Source organism: Vulpes vulpes, chromosome 7 (genome assembly GCF_048418805.1).
Source record: "Vulpes vulpes isolate BD-2025 chromosome 7, VulVul3, whole genome shotgun sequence".
NCBI classification, from domain to species: domain Eukaryota; kingdom Metazoa; phylum Chordata; class Mammalia; order Carnivora; family Canidae; genus Vulpes; species Vulpes vulpes.
Genome location: NC_132786.1, coordinates 31,717,424 through 31,743,821, shown reverse-complemented (window position 1 = coordinate 31,743,821; position 26,398 = coordinate 31,717,424). Strand labels below are relative to the sequence as shown.

At 40.3% G+C, this 26,398-nt stretch overlaps 1 protein-coding gene and 1 long non-coding RNA gene across 3 annotated transcripts in view; one reads left to right on the top strand and one right to left on the bottom strand.

Annotated features, from left to right (window-relative positions):
* Positions 1–297: 297 nt before the first annotated feature.
* Positions 298–3,529, bottom strand: LOC140599660 (uncharacterized). Its single transcript, XR_012002558.1, has 2 exons — positions 3,030–3,529; positions 298–801 (listed from the first exon to the last, which is right to left on the bottom strand). It is a non-coding gene; the product is annotated as an uncharacterized lncRNA (long non-coding RNA).
* The window catches only part of ASH2L (ASH2 like, histone lysine methyltransferase complex subunit), a 34,295-nt gene continuing 9,178 nt past the window's right edge, over positions 1,282–26,398 (top strand). Inside the window, exons 1-11 of one of the 2 annotated variants that reach the window (XM_025993599.2) lie at positions 1,282–3,908; positions 4,570–4,636; positions 4,757–4,902; positions 9,364–9,452; positions 9,721–9,815; positions 13,790–13,885; positions 14,520–14,615; positions 16,632–16,707; positions 17,443–17,460; positions 18,907–19,000; positions 19,730–19,947. In XM_025993599.2, coding sequence (XP_025849384.1) covers positions 3,721–3,908; positions 4,570–4,636; positions 4,757–4,902; positions 9,364–9,452; positions 9,721–9,815; positions 13,790–13,885; positions 14,520–14,615; positions 16,632–16,707; positions 17,443–17,460; positions 18,907–19,000; positions 19,730–19,947 — 1,183 coding nt within the window. In that variant the 5' untranslated portion in view covers positions 1,282–3,720. The remainder of the gene's footprint in view (positions 3,909–4,569; positions 4,637–4,756; positions 4,903–9,363; positions 9,453–9,720; positions 9,816–13,789; positions 13,886–14,519; positions 14,616–16,631; positions 16,708–17,442; positions 17,461–18,906; positions 19,001–19,729; positions 19,948–26,398) is intronic. The other variant, XM_025993601.2, reaches the window with a different exon arrangement.

Here is a 26,398-nt window from a genome sequence, read left to right as displayed (position 1 = left end):
TGTTTTCCAAATTGCTGAGGTTGTCAAATCAATCTAATGTGTCACTACTGACATTAAAAAAAAAAAAAGAAAAGGGATTCCTGGGTGGCTCAGTGATTTAGTGCCTGCCTTCAGCCCAGGGCGTGATCCTGGAGACCCAGGATCGAGTCCCACGTCGGGCTCCCTGCATGGAGCCTGCTTCTCCCTCTGCCTGTGTCTCTCGTGAATAAATAAATAAAATCTTTAAAAAAAAAGTCAGAATTGTTCTTCTTCCCTCATAAAACACAATACACATATAGATATGCAATACACAGATAATACATTTGTGCATTTATTTTTATACTAGAAAGTCTATAATACTTCTCTGAAATAAATATAAAACTTGATGAAGGTGGGGCACCTGGGTGGCTCCATGGCTGAGCATCTGCCTTTGGCTCAGGGCAGGATCCTGGGGTACTGGGATCCAGTCCCGCATCACGTTCCCCACAGGGAGCCTGATTCTCCCTCTGCCTCAGTCTCTGCCTCTCTCTGTGTGTCTCATGAATAAATAAATAAATTCTTAAAAAAAAAAAAAAGTTAATGGGGCACCTGGCTGGCTCAGTTGGTAGAGCATACAACTCTTGGTCTTGCGGTTGTGAATTTGAGCCCCATGTTGAGTGTGGAGATTACTTAAAAATAAAGTATTTTAAGGGGTACCTGGGTGGCTCGGTTGGTTAAGCCTCCAGACTCTTGATTTCAGCTCAGGGTCATGAAATCCAGCCCCTGCATCAGCTCTGCCTCAGTGGGAGTCTGCTTCTCTCCTTTTCCCTCTCCCTCTCAAATCTTTAAAAAAATAAAATAAAATCTTAAAATATATATATATGAAAGTTGAAATTACAATTTTAAAAACTTCCTGTGACCTTAAGGCTCTACTGTCAAAATCTTTCTCCTTGATTGCATAAAATTCAATTGATCAAATAAGTGTACAAGTTTTGATAAACATAAATTAAAATTTTATTGATGATATAATTTTTTTTTAATATTTTATTTATTCACGAGAGACACAGAGAGAGGCAGAGACACAGGCAGAAGGAGAAGCAGGCTCCATGCAGGGAGCCTGATGTGGGACCTCGATCCCAGGTCTCCAGGATCAGGTCCTGGGCCAAAGGCAGTGCTAAACTGCTCAGCCACCCAGGGATCCCTGGAGATAAAACTCTTAATGAGACTGATTATTTATTTCTTTGATTTACATCCATAGATGAGTATCACCACTGCTAGAATAAGACAGTTTAGCATCAATACTATTCTATTTTTCAATTTTTTATATATGCAAGAGCTGACAATTTTTGTTTACATAAACAAGCAGATTCCCATCTAGGATTTATTGAATCTGCTACAGATTTATTGAATCTGTTCAATTCTTTGAACTCCTTCAAAGTTCTATGCCAAATCACATTGTGACCTAACATCAGTTTTTTAAATTTATATCTTCAATTACTTTTAGATTTACACAAGAATCACAAAGATAGTTCAAAGAGTTCCTTCACATAGCCTTGATCCAGCTTCCCCTAATGTTAACATCTTAAAGCATAGTACATTGATCAGAAATAAAAAAAATTAACATCACTGTGGGACGCCTGGGTGGCTCAGTGGTTGAGCATCTGTCTTTGGCTCAGGGCATGATCCTGGAGTCTGGGGATCAAGTACCGCATTGGGCTCCCTGTGAGGAGCCTGCTTCTCCCTCTGCCTGTGTCTCTGCCTCTCTCTGTGTCTCTCGTGAATAAATAAATAAAATCTTTTTTAAAAATTAACATTGCTGTAATATTATTAACCACAGACATTATTGATTTCACCAGTTTTCCACTAATGTCCCTTTTCTGTTTCAGAACCTCATCCAGGATACTACACTGCATTTAGTAGTCATCTCCTTGTCTCCTCCAGAGTTTCTCAGTCTTTCCTTCTCTTTCATGATGTTGACAGTTTTGAAGCATACTGATCAGGTATTTTCTAGAATGTCTCAATTTCGATTTGGCTGTTTTCTCTTGATTAGACCAGAGTTAGGGATTTTGGGGGAGAATCCCAGAGATGAAGTCCGTCCTTCACACTGCATCATATCAAGGAGCAAATGAAATTAATCTGATTTATTACTGGTGGTGTTAAACTTGAGCACTTGGTTAAGGTGGTGCCTGCCAGTTTCTCCATGGTAAAAATTACTATTTTCCTTTTCCACATTCTACTGTTTGGAAGCAAGTAAGTCCAGCCCACACACTCAAGAGGTGGGATTCAAGCTCTATCTCCTAGAGGAAGCCGTACCAAAGTTTTTTGGCCCTGTGTTAAAACCACCACTATAGGGGGATCCCTGGGTGGCGCAGCGGTTTGGCGCCTGCCTTTGGCCCAGGGCGCGATCCTGGAGACCCGGGATCGAATCCCACGTCAGGCTCCCGGTGCATGGAGCCTGCTTCTCCCTCTGCCTGTATCTCTGCCTCTCTCTCTCTCTCTCTGTGACTATCATAAATAAATAAAAATTAAAAAAAAAAAACAACCCACCACTATAGGTAATAAATATTTGGGGGGAGGGGCACCTGCGTGACTCAGTGGTTGAGCATCTGCATTGGGCTCATGAACCCGGGGTCCTGGGATCCAGTCCTGCATCAGGCTTCCCGCATGGAGCCTGTCTCTCCCTCTGCCTGTGTCTCTGCCCCTCTCTCTCACTCTCTCTCTCTCTGTCTCTCATGAATAAATAAATAAAATATTTTCTAAAAAATAAATAAATATTTTGGGGGACATACTTTGAGTCTGTGAAAGTACTGTTTGTTTTTTTAAAGACTTTATTTATTCATGAGACTACTCCAGTGATTTCACCTATCAATACTGCCATTGATTCAACTTCCTTTCTTTTTTTAAAGATTTTATTTATTTATTCATGAAAGACACAGACAGAAGCAGAGACATAGGCAGAGGGAGAAGCAGGCTCCTCGCAGGGAGCCCGATGCAGAAGTCCATCCCAGGACCCCCAAAAGCAGACGCTCAACCACTGAGCCACCCAGGTGCCCCATTTCTGGGGTTCTTACCGTTGCTGGACACCTGTTCCCTTCTCCAAGGCCAATCTTCTTTCAACCGCTGCGTCCTCTAGCATCTGACTTCCTAACTCGGGCGGGCTTCAGCTTCCAGAACACGCACTGCGGCGCACCTCTTCCGTCTGGATGCTCCATCCACATCCCCTCTCCGGTCCGCGCCCGTGCAGCTGGGGCTCTAGACTCACACAGTCGAGGCTAGGCGTGCACAAGGTGGCAGACCTCGAGGGCAGGGCAGCGAACAGCTTCTGCGGTGGGGCAGCGAGTCCTGGTCGGTGTTTGTAGAAGACATTTCCACATTTCACGGGGAGGAACGTTTCGAGTGCACACCACAACCTTCGGAGTCCTTGGGCACCTCGAGCTGCCTCTCAAGGTGCCTCATCTGCGCGGTGACTTCCAGCGTTGGCCACGAAAAGGTACAGTATCTGGCCAAGAAAGTCTTAGAAGAAAGCCAACCAGTATTCTTGCTTCCGACGCCTTCACCCTGCTGGGTCCGTAGCAGGCCACACCCCGAGGCCCCGCCCACCTCGCCCCGCCCGCCCGCCCTTAAAGTGGTCCGGGAGTGCCTATTCCTCAGGCAAGCGGTGGACCCACCAAGAGCCTTTACCGTTTGAAGATTACAAAGCCAGTCGGCAACTCACGCGAGACCGAGATAGGATTCTCGCGAGAACCCTGGGAGGCGGCAGTGATGGCGGCGGCGGGAACCGGACCCGGACCCGGAGTAGATGCAGGACCCGGCCCAGCAGCGGCCGCAAATGCAACAACGGCGGAAGAAGGGGAGATAAAACCGGTGGTAGCAGTGGCAACTGCCCCGGCTGGAGAGGGGGCATCTGTTGCTCCACCTGCGGAACCTAGTTCTGGAGAGGCAGAAAGCGGGTGAGACGTCCTGTGGCCCGAGGAGGATGTAGGGATGGAGGCCCACCCCTCTTAGAATTCCGCGGCTCCGAGGAACCCTCTTGCCCGCCCCCTCCGAACCTAGGTCTTGCTGCTAACGGCTCGCCCTGCCCCCTCGAGGAGTGTAGTCCCGCCCGCCGCTTGGCCCGTCCCCTTGGCCCTCCCCTCTGAACTATGTCTGAAACTACGCCCCCTTTCACATCTTTCTCTGTGAGAGTCCAGGTTCTTGTTCTCTCCCCTGCTCTGGCACCCTAGCACGGGGCTCGTAGCTTACTCTTAGAGCAGGAACCCCTCAGATATCCCAGAGAAGAAACCACTTTGGATTGCCGGACTGGAAGAAGTAACGGTTCCTCTGTAAGCAGAGTCGGAGAGCTGCATCTCTGCGAACCTCCCCGGGGACCAATTCCATCCAGTGTAGATTTTTTGGTAAGGGCAGATTAGGCTTCCCTGTGCCCTATGGGACTGCGTCTGTCTAGGCCATATTCTTCCTAACCCTGGGCATCCAGGCTGAGAACAGGCTTAGTTGAAAAAAGCTGTAGGAGCGTGAAGTTCAGCTGTACTTTGATTATTATCTTTGGAAATAGGCACTTTGAGGTTTGTTTCTCTTGAAAATTCTTACTTGAGTGCTTTCATTATCTTGTAGGGATGCAAATTCAGTTGATGTAGGTGGTGGTTTGGAGACCGAATCCTCTAATGGAAAAGATACACTAGTAAGTACTTCTTTTTCGATGTATGCAAGGCGAAATAGGTTTTGTTTTTTAAGTTTTTAAGTGACTCAGAAATACAGTTGGGTCAACTAACTTGATTTTATAATTGCTCTGTGGACACAGGAAGGTGCTGGGGATACTTCAGAGGTGATGGATACTCAGGCTGGCTCGGTGGATGAAGAGAATGGCCGGCAGTTGGGAGAGGTCGAGCTGCAATGTGGGATATGTACGAAATGGTTCACAGCAGACACCTTTGGCATAGATACCTCGTAAGTATTTTTTGTGGTCTCTTGAGAATCGCTTTGTGAAAAAAATGTCAACATGTTCAACAGCTGAATGATAGTTTGTAGGCAAACATAAAAGCATATTTCCTATGTCTTTTAACCCCTGTTCAGTGAGTAGTAGAATTTGAATCAGGAATTGTTTTAATAACCTGGGCTTGTTTCCTACCTATTGAGGGCCCAGACCAAATAGGTGCAACGTTAAGTATTATCCTTGCTTTGACCTTACTTGGTTGGGAGACAAAGCTGTGCAGTTGTGAAGCAGTATATAAACAAATATGGGACAGTATCATTTAAATGTTGTTTCAGTGTTAATGGATTTGGGGGAAAGGGTTGGTGTGTATGACAGACAAAGCCTATTGTCAAAAATTTGAGATGACCTGTGCCTATTCATGCTTGAGCCATTTTTTCTTTCCTTTTGGCTTCTTGAACTCACTCCCTTTAAGTATCCTGTGTTTACTCCTCAACATATTTCCAATCTTTTACCTCTTCTAATGAATTAAAATCATTTTATGATTGAGAATAAAAGGCTGTTGCTTTATTGTAGGGATTCAGTAAACAGCTAGCAAGTGCTTGATGTTGATCCACTGTCTATGGAAATAATTCTGCTAGCTCTTGTGGTGTTCCTTATGGTCCATATTATGCAAGTAAATTTAGATTGTCTCAAAATAAGACTATTATGAAATTCTTCCTCATTGGGTGGATTTGTGAAGAAATATCTTCCTTTATAATTTATTGTATGCTTTCTAGTTAAAAAGTTATAATGGGTTTTAGAAATGCTAATGTTCTTTTTTTTGTTTTTTAAGATTTTATTTATTCATGAGAGACAGAGAGGCAGAGACATAGGCAGAAGGAGAAGCAGGCTCAGGGCTGGGAGCCCAATGTGACTTATTTCCAGGACCCTGGATCACAATCTGAGCCAAAGGCAGACACCCAACCACTGAGAAATGCTAATGTTCTAATTAACATGTGATTGATGACCTAAGATAGAATGTTAAAAAAAAAATACTGAAGGATCTGGAAGAAAGAATTGATCTTGGTAGAAGGCTCTATAGGGAGAATATACAAGATAAGCAAAGCTGGTCACCTAGACAGACAAGACCTAAAATTGGGCCGCTTTGGCCAGGGAGAGTTTATTTGGATAAGTAGAGCCTAGGAAAGGAAATTTACCAGAGGGATAATTTAGGGAGATCTAGGGAAGAATCAAAGCACAGTTTGGAGTTTTGGTAAAAACCAGTTTGTACCTGAATTTGAGAAGTTACACCTAAAGCCCACCTAGGTGGGACAGATTACCCTTCACAGCTGAGATGGAGGAAGTGAGCCAGCAGGGTAGGAAAAAGGCTGCTGTAAACATGTTATATTTCAATTAAATAACAACTATCTACATATCTGTAGTTTGAGGCTTCACTTTATCTTTTTTTATTAAGTTTTTATTTATTTAAAAAAAAGATTTTAGGGGATCCCTGGGTGGCGCAGCGGTTTGGCGCCTGCCTTTGGCCCAGGGCGCGATCCTGGAGACCCGGGATCGAATCCCACATCAGGCTCCCAGTGCATGGAGCCTGCTTCTCCCTCTGCCTGTGTCTCTGCGCCTCTCTCTCTCTCTCTCTCTCTCTCTCTCTCTCTGTGACTATCATAAATAAATAAAAATTAAAAAAAAAAATTAAAAAAAAAAAAAGATTTTATTTATTTATCCACAAGAGACACAAAGAGAGGCAGAGGGAGGAGAAGCAGGCTCCATGCAGGGAGCCCGATGTGGGACTCTGATCTTAGGACCCCTGGGTCACGCCCTGAGCCAAAGGCAGACCCTCAACTGCAGAGCCACCCAGGCATCCCTCTTTCTTCCTTTCTTCCTTTCTTTTCTTTCTTTTTCTTTTCTTTCTTTTTCTTTTCTTTCTTTTCTTTTTCTTTTTTTTTTTTTAATTTTTTTTTTTTAATTTTATTTATTTATGATAGTCATACAGAGAGAAAGAGAGAGAGGCAGAGACACAGGCAGAGGGAGAAGCAGGCTCCATGCACCGGGAGCCTGATGTGGGATTCGATCCCCGGTCTCCAGGATCGCGCCCTGGGCCAAAGGCAGGCGCCAAACCGCTGCGCCACCCAGGGATCCCTCTTTCTTTCTTTTCTTTCTTTTCTTTCTTTCTTTCTTTCTTTTTCTTTCTTTATTTTATTTTATTTTATTATTTTATTGTTTTATTATTTTATTTATTGATTCATGAAACCGAGAGGGGCAGAGACATAGGGAAAGGGAGAAGCAGGGTCCTTATGGGGAGCCCAATGTGGGACTCGATCCCAGGACCCCTGGATCACAACCCTAAGCCAAAGGCAGATTCTCAACTGAGCTACCCAGGCACCCTGAGGCTTTACTTTCTGAGGTGATTTTGTCACAGTGGGCTGTTGAACAGAAAGGGTTTGAGAGCAATGTAAAGGCAAGGGAACTCAATCTAAACATTCACAGAAATGTTTATTTCTTGAATGGTGACAGTAGACACACACTCAGGAAGCTTCTCTTTTTTTCTTTTTTTCTTTTTTTTTTTTTTTTGGAAGCTTCTCTTTGAGGATATCTCAAGCAAGTTTCAGTTGAATCCAAAATTATCCTGCTTTTATTTTCATTTCTTCTCTTACAACTTAAACCAGTCTCCTATTTTTCTGTTACCCTTCTCCTTTTTTTTTTTTTTTTTTTTTTTAACTATTTATTTATGAGAGACAGAGAGAGAGAGAGAGAGGCAGAGATACAGGCAGAGGGAGAAGCAGACTCCATGCAGGGAGCCCGATGCAGGACTCAATCCTGGGTCTCCAGGATCAGGCCCTGGGCTGAAGGCGGCACTAAACTGAGCTACCTGGGCTGCCCTACTTTTCTCCTTTTTAAGACTAAGGTCTCCCTGTACTCTACTTTTCCAGTCATTGGGTGCAGTCCCTACCACACCTCTTTCTCTAATGCATTGGTTTCCTCAGTTATATCCTCAGTATCCATCGTTTTTTTAAATCTCTCCCTTTCTCTGGCATCTTTCTGTCTGCCTTTAAACAGACAAGTCTTCTCTTGCCCCAAACTTCCCTCTTAGGAGGTTTCATCTTCATGATATAAGCACCCTTAGTAGGTAGAATTTTCACCTCCTGCCCCCCTCCATTAGTCACCAAGCTTTACCAACTTTTTTCTCTTCTTGTGTAGGGGCTTGTCCTTTCTGTTTTTATTAATTTCACCCTAGTGAGGCCTTCTTTACCTTCTGTTAGAGCTACCAAAAAAACATCTTACATACATTTGCTTTTTGTAATCTCTTTCTTCAGACCCATCCTGTCATGCAACTTGGAATTTTAACCATGTCACTTCGCCTTCAAGGAATTCGTATTACCCACAGAAAATATCCAGCTATACCTGGCTCCTTGCACTTCCTACCTATCAAGCCTTACTTTTTACTTTTCTTTCTTTTAACCATATCCCTGACAAATCCCCTCTCTGAGACAAATTTATTTAACAGCAGTTTGCCTCTCTGCCCCCTAGTTGGCCCTTTCTCATCTCTATACATAGTTCACACCTAGAGAAATGAAAACCAACTCATCTTCCCAAATCCAGTTCATAACTTATGTCCTCCAGAAATATTTTCTCTTAAATCTGAAGTTACTACTTGGATGCTTAAAACTCTAATAGACTAATTACCATCTGTAGGATTCCTTTGATAATGAGATAAGTAATGTTTTGTGACTGTGTGTTGTTTTCTTGAATAATTACATTTTTAAAAAAGATTTTATTTATTTTAGAGAGAGAGCAGGGGGAGGAACAGAGGGAGACAGAGAGAGAGAGAGAATCTCAAGCCAACTCCACGCTCTGCACAGAGTCCAATGCGGGGCTCGGTCTCCCAACCCTGACATCACATCCTGAGCCAAAATCAAGAGTCAAATGCCCAACCTTCTGAGCCACCCAGGCACCACAATTATTTACATTTTTAATTAATCTTGTCATAGTTTCTCTCTGCCCTTTCCAACAGTGTTACTGGCACTTTAAATAAATATTTAAGTATTTAAATAAAATTTATATACGAACATTTATATAGCTGTTTATATTTACATATCATTTACATACAAATATTTATATATAAAGGTATTTAAAGAGCCTGCTTTGTCTTCCACAACTGGCCTAGGATAATCTTTTTAGGTGCTCAAATACTATAACAAACTAGCTTGGACAAGATCCCAGTGAGAACCTTCCTGGTGATGAATTATCCACTATGGTAGATAATGTCTTATTAAATTTTTGTAACAGAAAAATCCATCTATTTGTAAAAATACAAGCCTTGTTTTGGTTTTGATGACCTTTTTAAGTTGTAATTGTATATTAATATTATTCCCTTAATTTCATTGTGAGAAAGGGATTCTTGTTGATTCTGTTGATTTACTTCTCATAAAGAAATGTGTGTTGAGAAGTTCACTAATCTGTTTAATCTGGCTGTTCTGCAGATCCTGTCTACCTTTCATGACCAACTATAGTTTTCACTGCAATGTGTGCCATCATAGTGGGAATACCTATTTCCTCCGGAAGCAAGCAAGTAAGAACAAACTATGGAGTGCTGCAAAATTGTTCTCTGGTTAGCTGCAAAACAAAAGGGATTTGGACGTAGCAGAATCAGAAACCTCTGCCTGGTAGCTGGTAGAAGTTCAGATTTAGCTCTGAGTAATGGCTGTTGTCCATTTCAGATTAATGATGACTCTACTTTTAGCTGCTGTAATTGCTAATTTGTGGACCACCTAGGTTAATATTCTTTTGGTAATAGATAATACTATAGATAACTTTTTCTTCTATTTTGTTTTTGATAGACTTGAAGGAAATGTGCCTTAGTGCTCTGGCCAACCTAACATGGCAGTCCCGAACACAGGATGAACATCCGAAAACCATGTTCTCCAAAGATAAGGTAGAGAAGAAATTAATGTAATTGCACAGTTATGCCAGAGAATTAGGTGGAACTTCTAAATATACTTTTTAACAATAAGTACTTTCCCCCCAATTTTTGTGAATATACTACTGTAGATTCAGTAGTTACATGTTACTTATTTCATGTGATTTACTAACTTCTTAGTATGTGCAAATTATGTCATTTGGCTTAGTTATTAGTTGGGTGAATTGTTAAATAGTTTTGGTTGGCATTATAGAAGTAACAACTGACTATCCTGCAAGTAATAATCAGATCTTGAGGGGAACCTTCTCAGCTCAGTTTAACTATTTGTATGGATTGTTAGTACAGATTTTGTCAGAAGGAAGAGGATGAGTTTATTTAAATGAGTTATCCTATTATTAAACTGCAGAACCACACAATGAAAGTCAGGAATCAAAATTAGATGATTAACCCATCCATGAGTCTTTCCTATACTGTGATTCATGGTGACAAAATAAAATTAAATAAATTTTAGAATGTGGAGTTTACATTGTACCTAGTATACTTTTATACCTACCTACTTTTCATTTAAAACTGAAACAAAAGGGCAGCCCCGGTGGCGCAGCGGTTTAGCGCCGCCTGCAGGCCAGGGCGTGATCCTGGAGACCCTTGATCGAGTCCCACATCAGGCTCTCCCTCTGTATGATGCCTGCTTCTCCCTCTGCCTGTGTCTCTGCCTCTCTCTCTGTGTCTCTGTAAATAAATAAATAAATAAATCTTTAAAAAAAAAAAACTGAAACAAAAATTTCACCAAACAGTGCTTATCCTCTGATCTTTTCCCTCTGTACTCTGTTATTTCCTGTTCTAGGCAGGGCTAGATTTGATCTGCAAAATTGATTTTATAACTTATTGATTGCGATCTACAGTTTGAAAGACACTTGTATAGGGTGTCTGGTGAGACCAGTGTAGTTGGGATCAGACCTGCAAGGGATTTTCTACTGAATAGAAATTAGGATCTAGTCCTATAGACAGCCCGCTCACCTTCTTTTTATTCCTGCATTAAAGATGTGTTGTGATTAGATTTGTTTTGTGGGTTTTTTTTCTTATTTTTTCCTCCCAAATTATTTTGAATTTTTCAAATGTATAGAAAAATTCAGGTAGTACAGTGAACATCTGTTTATTCTTTACCTAGATTTCCCAGTTGTTAATATTTTATTGCATTTACTTTATCATCCTGTCTATATTTTTTCTCTAAGCTACGTGAGACTAAATTGAACATTATATCCAGTATTTTCTCATAATGATAATACAGTGATCATACTCAGAAAATTTAGTGTTAATGTAATACTGTTGTCTACTTATATAAAGTTTTTATTTTTTATATAAAATATATAGTTATATTTTCTTACTGTTATTATTGTCTTAATATCTTTCATAGCTTTTTCCTCTATCCAGGATCCCGGCAAGGATCACACATTACATTTAGTTGTAATGTCTCTCTTTCTTTCCTTCTTTCTTTCTCTCTCTCTCTCTCTTTTTTAAAGTAGGCTCCACACCCAACATAGGGCTAGAATTCACAACCCTGAGATCAAGAATCGCATGCTCTACCCATTGAGCCAGCTAGGCATCCCTATAATGTCTTTTTTGTCTTTAAAATAGTTCCTGAATTTATTTTACTTTGTTTTTTAGTCTGCTATGATATACATATATTTATTTATTTGCAAAGTTTATTTAAGTAATCTCTAATCCCACTGTGGGGCTCCATCTCACAACCCCGAGATTAAGTGTCTCATGCTCCTCCAACTGAGCCAACCAGGCACCCAAGTCTGCTGTGACAAAAATTTTGAGGATCTTAATTGTTTGGCATGATGCTCCTCAAGTTGCATTTATATCTGATTGTTTTCTCATGATTGAATTCAGGTTAAACTTTTATTTTTTTATTTTTTTTTAATTTTTTAGAGAGGGAAGTGGGGCAGAGGAACAAAGAAAGGGAGAGGGAGAGAGAGAATCTCAAACAGGCTCCACTCCCAGTACGGAACTTGATACAGGGCTCGATCTCACAACCCTGAAATCATGACCTGAGCCAAAATCAAGAGTCAAATGCTTAACCAACTGATTCTCTCAGGTTAAACATTTTTGGCAAGAATATTATGTACATAGTGTACATTTTTCCTTGTGTCACATCAAGAGACATAAAATACTGGTTTGTTTTATCATTAGTGGTTCTAAATTTGATTACTTTGGTAAAGAGGAGGTCTCTGCCAGATTTCTCCATTGTAAAGGGACCTTTTCTCTTTGTAATTATTAAGCAATCTGTGTGGTGATGCCTTGGGATTGTGTGAATGTATTGTTTGAACCCTTTCAAGCAGTGATTTTAGCAACCACTGATTATCCTAGCCTGAATCAGTTAATAGAATGGTTGCTGTGAAAAAGAATATATTTATTGCTTGCAGTTCTTCTGTAAAGAAGAGTTTTCCTTTCTGTCCATCCTTTTTTTTATTTCTTTTTAAGTATGACTGTGGATTTATGTTTTTTGTTTTGTTTTTTAAGATTTTACTTATTTCAGATGGGGTGGGGGAGGGGCAGAGGAAGACACAAACTCCCCACTGAGCAGGGAGCCAACAACCTGGGGCTCAATCCCAGGACCCTGGGACCACCACCTGAAGATGGACACTTAACCGACTGACCTACCCAGGTGCCCCAGATTTATGGATTTTTATAGTCCATTATTGGATTTCTGATTCTGGTGCTTGGATTTGACCAGTGTCAGACTGCTGACTCCTTACACTTTTTGATATGTCTCTATCAGTTTTTGAACTCTTCTTTCTGTAATAGCAGAATATTCCAGACTTCCTTTCTACTTTCCCTGATTCAATCTTGGTTCCTTTTATTGTATTGTTTGTTTGTTCATTTATTTATTTTATTTATTTATTTTAAAGATACTATTTTTAAGTAATCTTTACACCCAACATGGGGCTCGAATTTACAATCCCGAGATCAAGAGCTACATGCTCCACCAACTGAGCCAGCCAGGTGCCCCAACCCTGGTTCCTTTTGGTAAAAATTTGGTTTTCATGGAACTAATTGGTGGAAGGTATTAGTGGTTGACTCTGACTCTGGTGGACTTTGGAAGAATGGTGAGAATGGGGGAAGGCCAATGTCAGATCAAGCTCAGATATTATTTTAGTCACGCCAGCAAGAACTGGTGAGGACTACAATCAAAGCAGTGGGGATAGAAAGTAGACTAAATTGGTGAGAATTTCTGAAGTCTTAAGAATTAATTTGGTGTTGGTTTAGATGTAAAAGTTGTACACAAGAGAAGAATCAAAGATGACCCATGGTTTCTAGCTTGTGATTCTAGGTAATAGGTGATTCTGAGCATTAAGAGCAAGAATAAAAATCAGCAGAGCAGATTTGTGAAGTAGGATACAAAGTTTAGTTTTCTCTTTCTTTCTTTTTTTAGAGGGTGGGGGCGAAGTGCAGAGGAAGAGGGAGAGAGAGAATCTTAAGCAGGCTCCATGCACGGGAGCTGGACTTGGGGCTCCATCTAATGACTCTGAGATCATGACCTGAACCAAAACCAAGAGTCCTACGCTTAACCAACTGAGCCCCCCAGGCACCCTCCAAAGTTTATAGTTTTCCTATAAGAAGTTTGAGGTGCCTGGGGGGTATCCATATAGAGATGTCAGAAGCAGAAACAAGAACTCAGGAGAGAATGATTTGGGAGTCATCCAAATGGCACCTAAGAGAATGGGGTAGAGGAAGATCTTTCCCTCCCAACTAGATTGTAAGCCCTATGTAGCTAAGATATGTATATGCTTATTTGAAATTCCTCACAATCTATATGTTGTTTGCATGCAATTATGTGTTTGTTTAATCATGAAAAGACTAAATGTGGATTTTTCTCTCAGTTCTGACAAGGTCTTTGAAAATGCTGCAGTTTTCTTTCCTTTTTTGTGAGTATAACTGAAAGCAACTGTAGAAATCTTAATATATTTTGTTTTAAAAATTAGGATATCATACCATTTATTGATAAATACTGGGAGTGCATGACGACCAGACAGAGACCTGGGAAAATGACTTGGCCAAATAACATTGTTAAAACGATGGTGAGTAGACTAAAATGATTAGACTCGTCATTTTGGAAGTCAGTGTTCTTTGTAAGAATTAAATTTGTTTAAGTCTCACTGAAATAATGTGATGACTAAGAAAATGAGAAAACTTAGTTCTAATTCTTGGAGAGTGAGGTATCGCTAATTGTAAATTTTAATAGGTTTCACACAGTCACAAATTTGTGTCTAAAGTGAATATCACCCTGGTTGTTTTATACACGACACTGAAATCTTTTCTACTGTACTTTTGCAAGTATAATTTTATATTGACATTGCAGACTATTTTTTCCTTTGCTTTAAAAACAAAAACAAGTAACACTGTTTTAAACATTATTGTCCTTAGAATTAAAGAGAGCACCTGGGGAGAAGCCAACAGCAAGCTGTTAACAGTGCTTATCTCTGTGAGGTGGAGGGATAGGTGAGGATTCTGAAGGACTTTGGCTCTCATTTTTTCAAGTTTCTCTGTTTGAATTTTTGGATGGTCTTGTGTTAATTTTCTAATCAGAGGGGAAAGCAGTAGTATCATTTTGGGAGATTACACTTAGGAATTGGAGTTGCTGGTTGATCATCCATTCAGCACCACTTTGAAGTATAGAATCTCCAATAATGCTAAAATACTGCTTCCTTTTAGAGTAAAGAAAGAGATGTATTCTTAGTAAAGGAACATCCTGATCCCGGGAGTAAGGACCCAGAAGAAGATTACCCCAAATTTGGACTTTTGGATCAGGTACTGTGTACTCCTTTTGATTTGGAGACTGAGATTTGGGCTTTATTAACATTTTACTGTTTGCCACTGCCACTAGAGGCCTCTCACATTGTGGGCTCCAAGAGAGGGTTTCTGCTATATGTGGGAAGAGGGAGCCCTTGCCTTAAACCAGGAGACTAGCATTTTAATTCTGGCTCTTCCCCTTAATGTTATGGCTTTATGCATATCCTTTTTATCTTTTTTAACTTTCCTCACTTGTATCATAAATAAGCTGTGCTGAGTTACTTCTAATTTTCTTCCCGTCTCAAAGTTTACTCTTAAAAACTTTTATATTAGCAAGAAAAATTTGTCGTGAATTAGAATTTGTGTTGTGGGGCAGCCCCGGTGGCGCAGCGGTTTAGCGCCACCTGCAGCCCAGGGCGTGATCTGGAGACCCTGGATCGGGTCCCACTTCGGGCTCTCTGCATGGAGCCTGCTTCTCCCTCTGCCTGTATCTCTGCCTCTCTCTCTCTCTCTCTCTTTCTCTGCATATCTATGAATAAATAACTAAAATCTTAAAAAAAAAAAAAAAAAAAGAATTTGTGTTGTGTATCTAGCATAATGAGGAAAAAGAGAATTTCCACTCTGTACAATGGCAGAGGTCACATTTGGTGTGGCAGAAAGCCACATCTTTCAGCTGTGCCTTAAAATGTTTGATCAGGGATCCCTGGGTGGCTCAGCGGTTTGGCGCCTGCCTTCCGCCCAGGGTGTGATCCTGGAGTCCCGGGATCGAGTCCCACGTCAGGCTCCTTACATGGAGCCTACTTCCTCCTCTGCCTGTGTCTCTGCCTCTCTCTCTCTCTCTCTCTCTCTCTCTCTCCCTCTCTCTGTCTCTCATGAATAAATAAATAAAATCTTTATCAAAAAAAAATGTTTGATCAGTCAGCATTGAAAATTCAAGGTTTCTTTTTTTTATTATTATTCATGAGAGACACACAGAAAGAGGCAGAGACATAGGCAGAGAGAGAGAAGCAGGCTCCATGCAGGGAGCCCAATGTGGGACTCAATTCCGGGACTCCAGGATCACACCCTGGGCCAAAGGCAGGTGTTCAACCACTGAGCCACCCAGGCGTCCCGAAAATTCAGGGTTTCACACAGAAGTGTTACTGTACACAGGTCCATTGCCCAATGATGTACAGTAAGCCAAAACCTGACACCAGTTTTATAGCAGAGAAAAGGGGTTTTATTGCAGGGTTTCAAGCAAGGAGATGGGAGAAAATTTCTCAGATCTGCTTTCTCGAAGGATAGGGGTTGGGTGTATTTAACCATAAGGAGTCAGGATGTCAGGGAGTGGTGTGTAGGTTGAATGGAATATGCTAACTGATAAAGGGACAAAAGGAGGTGTCCTCCTTTCTGGGCATGTGCATTCAGGAATCAAGCCTGTTTATGGGTCATTTGCTCCAAAAATAGCAGCGCAGGATGATGAGGTAGAGGGCACCTGGGGGTATGTCCTCCTAGAGGTTAATTTTGTTTGCTCTTTGTCCTTTCTGTGCATTTGGAGGGATTCCCTGTTTGCTCCAGTCTTAGCTAGCCTTATCCTTGATCAGTCAGCTTCTGCAAAACAGGCTCATAAATCAGTCAGTTTTCTTAGAGTAGATGAGTCCAGCATTTGTTAACTTAATGTGCCAATTTTAGAAATTCAGATTTCTGTCTTTTTTTTCTAAAAGATCTGATTACAATGGGCCTGAATTCCCACAGGGAGCTGAGAAAACGAGGCTTAGGCACTGCTGTTTGCCATTGCCCCCCTCCACCACTCCACCCCCAATGCATTCTTAACCACTGTGATCCTTACATTTGGCCCACTTCACACTTGTTACTTGCTGTTCTCTGAAGCATCCAGGTTTGGGACCCTGCAAATTTCAGGGTTGTCAGTTTTGATTCACATTCTTAGGGTTGTCAGTTTTAATTCACATGCTATTAGAATTTCCTGGTTTTTTGAGCATTGCCAGAGTGGTTTGATTATATAGCCTTTATAATTGAATATGTTTTTCCCTCTAGGATCTTAGTAACATTGGTCCTGCTTATGACAACCAAAAGCAAAGCAGTGCTGTGTCTACAAGTGGGACTCTAAATGGTAAGTGTTTAAATGTCTCCTTGATGAAACACTTGTAAGCTGTTGAATCCAAATATGCCTAGCATTGGGCATCCTTTGGGTTGACTCTTAACTGGATATTTACAGAGGCTTTACAGTCCCGAACTCAGTTTTTGGAAGCTAGCTAAAGATTAGACAGATGGTAGTGGAGATCTTTTTGTCCCTTTACACCATAGTTTGATCTTAAGTGAAACAGATTTAGCATAAGACAACATACAGGTTTAAGGTTAGATTTACTGTGTTTATTTTAGATTCCCTGTCTGTATGTCTGTATCCTCATCACTAACATCTAATGTAGATTCAGTTGCTCTCTGCTCTTACTCCTAATTCAGCTTCTATTTAACAGAACTCCTTTGCCCATCTTCTCATTTTTCTTGCCCTGAAACTTTAGTTTATTCCCATGACAGCATTTCTGTACTGATCACTCACTATAGATGCTTTTCTATCAGTAATCCACCTAATGACAGGAATGGCCTTCAGGATTAATGGTAATCTAATGAAAGTTGGGGTAGCTGGGAGGTAGCTAGCTATTCAGCTAACACATGGTGTCATTAACTTGTCCAATAGCATCTTAAATCTGTAATCATTTCCACTGTTACTAATATTCTAAGATGGGTTGGAAATAGCTAAGCATATTGTTTATCTTTTTACACCATTTTTTCCCCTTTTAATTGTTTAAAATCTGACAAATACATGGTGCCACTTCTGTTCTTACAGGTGGAGCCTCTTTTGGAGGTGAATTCCTCCTCTGTCTTCTTTCAGCCTCTCAGACTTAAGTATTATGTGGTTTGGAAAATGCTTTTTGCTGAGTTGTGGTAGAAGCTAAAACTAAGTTGAAATTTTAAAGCATCGTGAAAATGGTGGCAATAGCACTTGATATGAAACCATAGTTCCAGTTGAATGTTAGTAATTAAAAGCTTATACATTGTCATATTCTGCCTAACATGGCCAGCAGTCCCCTTAGTAGCTTTATTTCAGGTAGATCTAAAACTTCTTTCTTAAATTAATCAAAATACAAGTAACAGTTAAAAATTAATAGTTTTTTAGGGTAACTCAAACTAGAGATAATGGATGTTGCAACAGTTTAACATTAAACCTTGTTATGAAAAATAGGAATAATACCTGATATGTTCATAAAAGGAAGTTCTGTGTGAATCTGGTCCTGTATGTGCAGAATATGACTTGCTCTCAATGTCTTGATCTTTTTCATTGCAGCAGAACTGCTGATAATTTCCAAGCTTGCCCCAAATTAAGATACAGTACTCTATGTAGTTGTTTCCATAAAGGTGTTTTCCTGCAGTTCAGGGACATTTTCTGGCAGATGGAAAAACAAATTGAGAGGAAAGACAGAACTGGACAAGGATTTCAAAGTACCTATTTCAGAAATCACTAGGTAGGAGTCCTTGTGGCCTGAGTATGTAGCTAAATTAATTTTTGTATGACATATATAAATTGTCTATTGATATTTGCTCTTAATTCCACAAGCTAGGTTAATCTAACTTGAATTTTATACATTGGCACAGTAATTGTAAAAGTTGCCTGCTAAATTTAAAGCCTTTCTACTTGTGTCATGTGGAACTGGAGTGGATACCTAGTAGCACTGGAGAGAAACACCTTTTTAGTATTTCCGTTTCTGTTTTCTATGTTTTATGTACCTTTGTCTTGTTGGATATTCTAGTTAAGTGCTTTAGCAGATATTGTGCCTTTATTATGTTTATGGAATATATCATGCACAGTTCAAGCGAGTGAACATCTCCTTATACTGAGGATATTCTTTGTGAATGTTTGTATTGATTTGGGTGGGAAAAAATGTTACTCTTGCAATTGTTTTTAGATGTGGGTATTTGGAATCTGGATGAGTGAAAATGCATTTGTGTCACATCCTCAGAAAGTGTACTTGTAGTTATAGTTTATTAAGAAAGGAAGGTTGAAAATGTAATACCGGTGTTATCAGTGCTACGTTCCTTTGAGCTTACCACCAGAGCCCAGTGTTCTGAGCTGTGAGAAGCTCAGCAGACTCTTTCAGAACCAAGGTAAAACCCACTGTGCTTTCAGGAAGGAAATCCTCCTGTGTGTGGTGTTACACAAATGCACGTCAGGAGTGTTAGTCTCCATGGAATTTCCATATCCTGGGAAGCTTCTGTCACAACTCATTGAAAGTGATCTGCCTTCTCTTCAAAGGGGGAATTGCAGCAGGAAGCAGTGGAAAAGGAAGAGGAGCTAAGCGCAAGCAGCAGGATGGAGGGACCACAGGGACGACCAAGAAGGCCCGGAGGTGGGCAGAACACCCGCTCCCACTGTTACACCATTCTTTGGTGCTGGCACAGTCCATCAGAGGGAAAAGAACTGTACTCTACACTAGCTCAGGTGTCTGAGATTAAAAAGCCTGTTCATTTTTCTCAAATCTTGAGCACTTTGAGGGGTAAAATAATCCCAGGCTAGGAATCCTGATTTACAGATTTGTTAAAATCAGCCCTGGGGCAGCATCCTGTGGAGTTAAGTTCTGTAGGACATCTCGAGAAAGGGTAGGTTGGGGAGAGGGAGAGCAGACCCAATATTGAACTTGAGCTCTTTTACCTCATCTTTGCTGTGCCTCTTCCCTTTGCTTTGTTCAATAAATCCTGGTCTTATTTAGGTTGGCAAGGTAGTAAGTGCTCATATCTCTGAGTTTATGTCATTAGTTAATAGTAATTAATATACTAAAGGAAATTGTCATTGTTTCCTTCTCCCTTTCTCTCCCTTATGAAGTACTGGCTCTGTTTCAAAGATATTCCTACAGACTAGAGAGTAATTTGACCAAAACCACTTCGTTAAATTTAAAAGCAAATCTTTTCCTGGTTTGCCTGCAGAGGGCAGGATCATCTATTTGAGCAATGGAAAACATTTGTGACCTTGCATGTGTTCCTCTTGAAATCTAACAAATCAGATGTCCTTCTTACAGATTTGATGGCATTTGAGCTAGAGGGAGTTTTAGTTTCTTGATTTTATTTTTTCCTTTCTGCAGTGACCCTTTGTTTTCTGCTCAGCGCCTTCCCCCTCATGGCTACCCCTTGGAACACCCGTTTAACAAAGACGGCTATCGGTATATTCTAGCTGAGCCCGATCCCCATGCCCCTGACCCTGAGAAGCTTGAACTTGACTGCTGGGCAGGAAAGCCTATTCCTGGAGACCTCTACAGAGCGTGCTTATATGAACGGGTTTTATTAGCCCTACATGATCGAGGTATGTAAGGTATTAATGTTCATGTTGGACGCAGGTGGTACTTTGAAAACTGTCCTCAGCTTTGTTCAGCCTAAAATGAGAGAAAAATGTCAATTACCCCCACCTGTAGTTCTAGCTGGACTCAGCTAGAACATGCAAGAAAGAATCTCCTTCCTTTAAAAAAAAAAAAAAAAGAATCTCCTTGTTTGTCTCTTCCTATAAATTCTAGCCATTTATATAAATGCATACGTGTGTGTGTGTGTGTGAGTGTGTTTTTAAAACTTCCTATTTTGAACTAATTTTATTTTTAAGTAATCTCCATACCCAGCGTGGGGTTCAAACTTACAACCCTAAGATCAGAAGTTGCATGCTCTGCCAACTGAGCCAGCCAGGCACTCCTATTTTGAACTAATTTTAAACTTAGAATAAAGTTATAAAAATAGCTTTAATATATCCCTCCCCAAGCTTCTAATGGTAACATCTTACACGAACTTTTTTTTTTTAAAGATTTTTTATTGTTTTTTATTATGAGAGACACAAAAGGCAGAAACACAGGCAGAGGGAGAAGCAGGCTCCCTGTGGGACGCCCAATGCAGGACTTGATCCCAGGATCCCAGGATCATGACCTGAGCCAAAGACAGGTGCTCAACCACTAAGCCACCCAGGTGCCCTTTTTTTTTTTTTAAGATTTTTTATTTATTTATCATCTTACACGATTGATAATCCAGTTATCAAAAGCAGGAGGTTAACATTGGAACATGCAATTAACAAAACAAAAGATTTCATGTACATTTCACCAGTTTCCTCACTAATGCCTATTCTTGAGGATCTTACATTGCATTTCATTATTTCTCCATAGTCTCTTGAAGCCTTTAACAGTTCCTCAGTCCTTGTATATCTTTCATGATCCTATTAATCAGGGATTCTGTCGAATATTGCTCAGTAAGTGTCTAACTTTACCTCATGATTAGACCAAGGTTATGCATACTTTGGAAGAATACCACAGAAATGAGTCCCCATTGCATCATCTCATGGTGATCATGATGTGGATATGTCTAATTATTGATCATGTTGACTTGGTCATCTGGTTAAGGTGGTTTCTGTGGCTTTCTTTGTCTTTCCCTTTGTAGTTAATAAATACCTTGAGGAAAGATGCTTTAAGGCTTTGCAGATATCCTGTTTATAAAGTTTTGCTCAATTTTATCCTTCAGTGGATCTTTTCTGCAACATTTTTTTTTAAGATTCTATTTATTTGAGAGAACATGAGCAGGGGGAGGGGCAGAGGGAGAGGGAGAAGCAGACTCCCTGCTGAGCAGGGAGCCCACAGGGCTCAATCCCAGGACCCAGAGATCATGACCCGAACCAGAGGCAGACGCCCAGCTGACTGAGCCTCTCGGGCACCCCTGCAGCAGTTATTAATGTGATGTTTGCCTGATGGTTTTTTATGTCTTTCTTCCTGTCTCCACTTATTATTTAATTGATTATATCAGTGTGAACTCTAGTTGCTCAAATTATTCTTGTTTTGGCCATGGGGAGGGGTTTTTGTGAGTTTTTTTTAAAGATTTTATATATTCATTCATGAGAGACACTGAGAGGCAAGACATAAGCAGAGGGAGAAGCAGGTTGCTCGTAGGGAGCCTGATGTGGAACTTGATCCCAGGACCCTGGGATCACAACCTGAGCCAAAGGCAGACACTCAACCACTGAGCCACTCTAGTGCCCCCATAATGAACTTCTTAAGGTTAGTTCCATTGTTTTTTTGATAGGCCTCATCTTTTTTTTTTTTTAAGTACTTCTTTACTTTCTGGCATCACAAAATATTTCTGGCTTGTCTAGTAATTTCTACATCCCAGGCCAAGTATCAGCTACTTCTCTGAAGAGCCCTGGTTCCTTTGATTGGAGAATGAGATTTAGAAATAAAAACTTAAGTGTTATGCTCCCCAGATGTCGCTTCTAGACTCTTTCAATGGACAGAAATAGGAGTTGTATGTATATTAGCTAACACGTATATATACAGGGCTATACTGCATTTGCACTGATAGCTTGGATTCCAGTGAAACACGACAGGGTAGTTCCAGCCCTCCGCCTTTCCTTATTTGTCATTTCTTTCTCCAACAGTGAGAAACCTGGCTAATTTGTCTACAGTGTAGTCCTTTATTTGTTTATTTGTAATATGCACATAACGTAGTTTCAGAATTGCTAACCTCTGTGAGAAACACTCACTAGCTAGCTTACAGTAGTTCCGTCCAGCTCTTTGTCTTTTAATCTTGCAGTATTCCATCAGATTACTGTTAACTTAGCTTCGTTCTCTTTCTCCCTACCTCATTCAGGGTGATTGTATGTCTCATTTATAATAGTTAGGTTTATTTGTTAGTGTCTGTATGCTATTTTTTTTAGGTTCTCCCGCCTCCTGGGGGGCTGGAGAGGGAGAGAGACAGAGAGAGAGAAAATTGTGTGTGTGTGTGTGTGTGTGTGTGTGTGTGTGTGTGTGTGTGGTATTCAGGAGAGTCGGTGAAGGGTATGTGAAACATGACTGTGGTTCCGGGAGTTAAAGTTGTATAAAAAGGTTAACTCAAAGTATCACTCACTCGTCATCCCTGCCACCCCATTCTCATTCTTTTCTCCCCTCACTTACCCTTTATAGGTAACCAATCTCGTTAGTTTTCTAATTTATCCTTGCTATGTTTCTTCTGCACAAATAAACAGATATGTGTACTTCCTTTTATCTCCTTTTTTCATACATGAAGGGCAGCACACTACAGATACTCTTTTGCATTTTCCTTCATGCATTTACTCCGCAGCACTTCAAAGAGATCATCTTTGTTTTTTTCCTATTTTTTTAGCTTCTTAATACTCTCTTATGTGGAGATATATAGCTTATTCAACCACTCTTTGGGCACTTTGTGTCTAGTATTCTGCAATTACAAAAAGATACTGAATAACCATGACCATGTGTGTTTTGTATTGTTGTTGGTATACTTTCAGGGTAGAATTCTAGAAGTAGAATTTGCTGGAGGAAAAGATAAGCAGATATATATGTAGTTTTGTTAGCATTGCCAAATTGCCCATAGGAAAGTTGTGCCAATTTGCATTCCCACCAGCAGTGTAGAGTGTTTATTTTCCCCATAGCCTCACAAACAGAATGTGCAATTGTCCTATATTTTAACTGGGCAGTCTCTGGTGAGAAATGATACCTTAGAGCTGTTCTGTGTTTGAGTTTGAATACTTTTTCCTGTTTAAGAGTCATTATGGGGGCACCTGGGGTGGTTTAGTGGTTGAGCATCTGTCTGCCTTTGGCTCAGGTTGTGATTCTGAGGTCCTGGGGATTGAGTTCCGCACTGGGCTCCCCACAAGGAGCCTGCTTCTCCCTCTGCCAAATGTCTCTGCCTCTCTCTGTGTGTCTCTCATGAATAAATTAATAAAATCTTAAAAAAAAAAGTCATGTTTTGAATTATCTGTCCCTTTATATACTGGAATATTGGCCTCTTGTTTGTGGTATGTGTTGTGAATATTTTCTCCCAGTTTGTCAGTTGTCTTTTGACTTTATAACTTTTTTTTGTCCTAAAAAACTCTTTAATGTATAATAGCTCTTTTAATAACATAATTTACTCAAAATAGCCTTCATTATCCCTTAGTCACTTACATCCCTTAGAATGTAAAAATGAATTTAAATAAACTCACATTTTTTATATATATTTTTTTTATTTATTAATTCATGAGAGACACGGAGAGAGAGAGGCAGAGGGAGAAGCAGGCTCCATGCAAGGAGCCCGACGTGGGACTCGATCCTGGGTCTCCAAATTCACATCCCAGAATGAAGGCGGCGCCAAACCACTGAGCCACTGGGGCTGCCCTAAACTCACTACTTTTAGACGAGTGTACCTTATGAATTTTTGTTGTTTTCTAGAGTATTAATGAAAATTCCAAATAGCATATTATTTCACTCTGTATGTATGTTGAACAAGGTTTCTTTAAAATATAACTATTATAACATTATTATCCCTAACCAAAATGAATAATAATTCCTTAATGATCTAATAATATTCACATATTCACATTTCCATGGTTTAAAATATGCCTTTCAGTTGTTTCTTTGAATTAGCTCTAAAAAGGTCACATACATACTTATTGCATTTGAAAGCCCATTATTTCTTGATTTAATGCTAAAAACTAAGACTTGTAGGAGTGCTTGCCTGGCTCAGTCAGTGGAGTGTGTGACTCTTGATCTTGGAGTTGTGAGTTGGAGTCCCATGCTGGGTGTAGAGATTACTTTTAAAAAATAAAATTAAAATTAAATTTATAAAAAAAACCTAACACTTACATTGATGCTGGTCATTTGGAAGGGCAGGAATCCTATGGTGTCATGTCCATTATATATGGATTGTTTGACTTCTGGTAGTGGCAAGCATACTTTGATAGTAGGGAAGAGCCATATAAGTGACTTCAGGGTGTAAGAAGTGAGACTTATCTTATTTCATTATACATAATAGCTATAATCCTGGAAGAAGGAAAAAAAAGAACACTGGCCCTTAATAGTTAATTATTTTTTAAAAACTTAATATAGGATAGCAGTGGCTGCTTGCTGTTTATGCTATTTATGTTGAGCCTTTGAAAAATTAATGATAAATCTGTATGGTATCTTTTAAAGTTTTTATTTTGAAATAATCTCAGATGTATAAAAAAGTTGTAAGAACAGTACCGAACTTTTTTTTTCTGAACCATTCGAGAGTAAGTTGCCATGACCCCCTCTCATTTTTTGAACTTGATGATGTAATTCTTACAAGTAAGGATGTTCCCCTTGTGTTATTTAATGCTGCTTAACAAAGTACCATAAAACTTAGCAGTCTAAACCTATAAATGTTCATTATCTCCCACAGTTTTTAAGGTTGGGAATCTGGGAGAAGCTTAGCTGTGTGGCATGTTTCAGTAGAATTCATGTGGTTGCAGTCAAGCTCTTAGCTGGGCCTATCGTCTCTGAGGACTCGACAGAGGCTGGAAGACTTATTTCCAAGATGGCTCACTCATGTCACTTTGACAGGATTCTCTCAGAGCCTCACCATGTGGGCCTCTCCATAGACTAATTATCCTCATCCATGGATGTTAACTCCTCCCAGTGCAAGTGATCCAGGAGAGCAGTAGAGTTTGAGTGTCTTCTGTGACCTGTCTTTGAAGCTGATTAGTTGCTTCAACTTTGTTTTGTTAGAAGTGAGTCCCTATGTTCAACCCACACTCAGGTGGAGGGAAATTAGGCTCTACCTCTTCAAATGAAGAGTATCAAAGAGTTAGTGGATATTTTTTTTAACTGTCACATTCTTACAGAACCAGTATATAACCATCAAAGACAGGAAATTAACACTGATTGCTACCATCTGATGACCCTCAGATCCTACTCAAGTTTCTTCAGTTGACACAGTAATGTCATTATAGCAAAGGATCCCATTGAGAATCATTTGCTGCTTTTAGATGTCATGTCTTTTTTTTTTTTTTTTTTTAAGATTTTATTTATTCATGAGAGATAGGAGCAGAGACACAGGCAGAGGGAGAAGCAGGCTCCCTGCAGGGAGCCCAATGTGGGATTTGATCCCAGGATCCCAGGATCATGCCCTGAGTGGAAGGCAGATGCTCAACCACTGAGCCACCCAAGTGCCCATAGATGTCATGTCTTTTAAATCTTCTTCAATCTGGAACAGTTTTTCTATTTCCTAGATTTTGAGGACCTTGAAGCTTTTGAAAATGAGAGTGCACTTTTTTTTATAGAATATCTTGCAATTTGAGTTTGTCTGGTTGATTCCTTAGGATTTGATTCAGTTCTGCATCTTTGACAGAAATATCACTAAATCAGTGCTATCTATGTTCTTCATGTTGTATTCTGTCAGGTGGTACATGATTTTAATTTGTCCCATTACTGATGATGTCCACTTTGATCATTTGGCTAAGGTGGTATCTGCCAGGTAATCCCCTGAAAAGTTACTTTTTTCCCCTATGTAATTAGTACTTTAGGAGGAGGTACACCCTTTAGTGTCCTATTCCATCCTGGACACTTGCCTTGCTCAGCCCCCATCTAGTGGCTGTAGGGGTGAATTGCCCAGGAAGGGGTAAGGGAAGAAATATTTGTATTTGAGAAGTTAGAATTTGCGAAATGCCTAAGAAAGTTGTGCTAAGCAACATGCATTTAATTTAAGGAAGTTATCATTGTATTGCCTAGTACATGAGCCATTGTGGTTCTGTGTAACAGAAAGAGCGCAGGGGCAGGGCTTTTTAGTCAGCCAAGCCACACTGACCTGCAGTGTGCTCTTGAACAGCTACATCATCTGCTGCTCCATCTGCACTGTAGAAATGGTAGTTGAGAGAGTCAGGGTCTGTCTACCTACCTATCTACCTGTGAAAGTACTTTGTAAGTCGTAAAGGCCTTTATAAAAGCTATAGCTGGGGATCCCTGGGTGGCTCAGCGGTTTAGTGCCTGCCTTTGGCC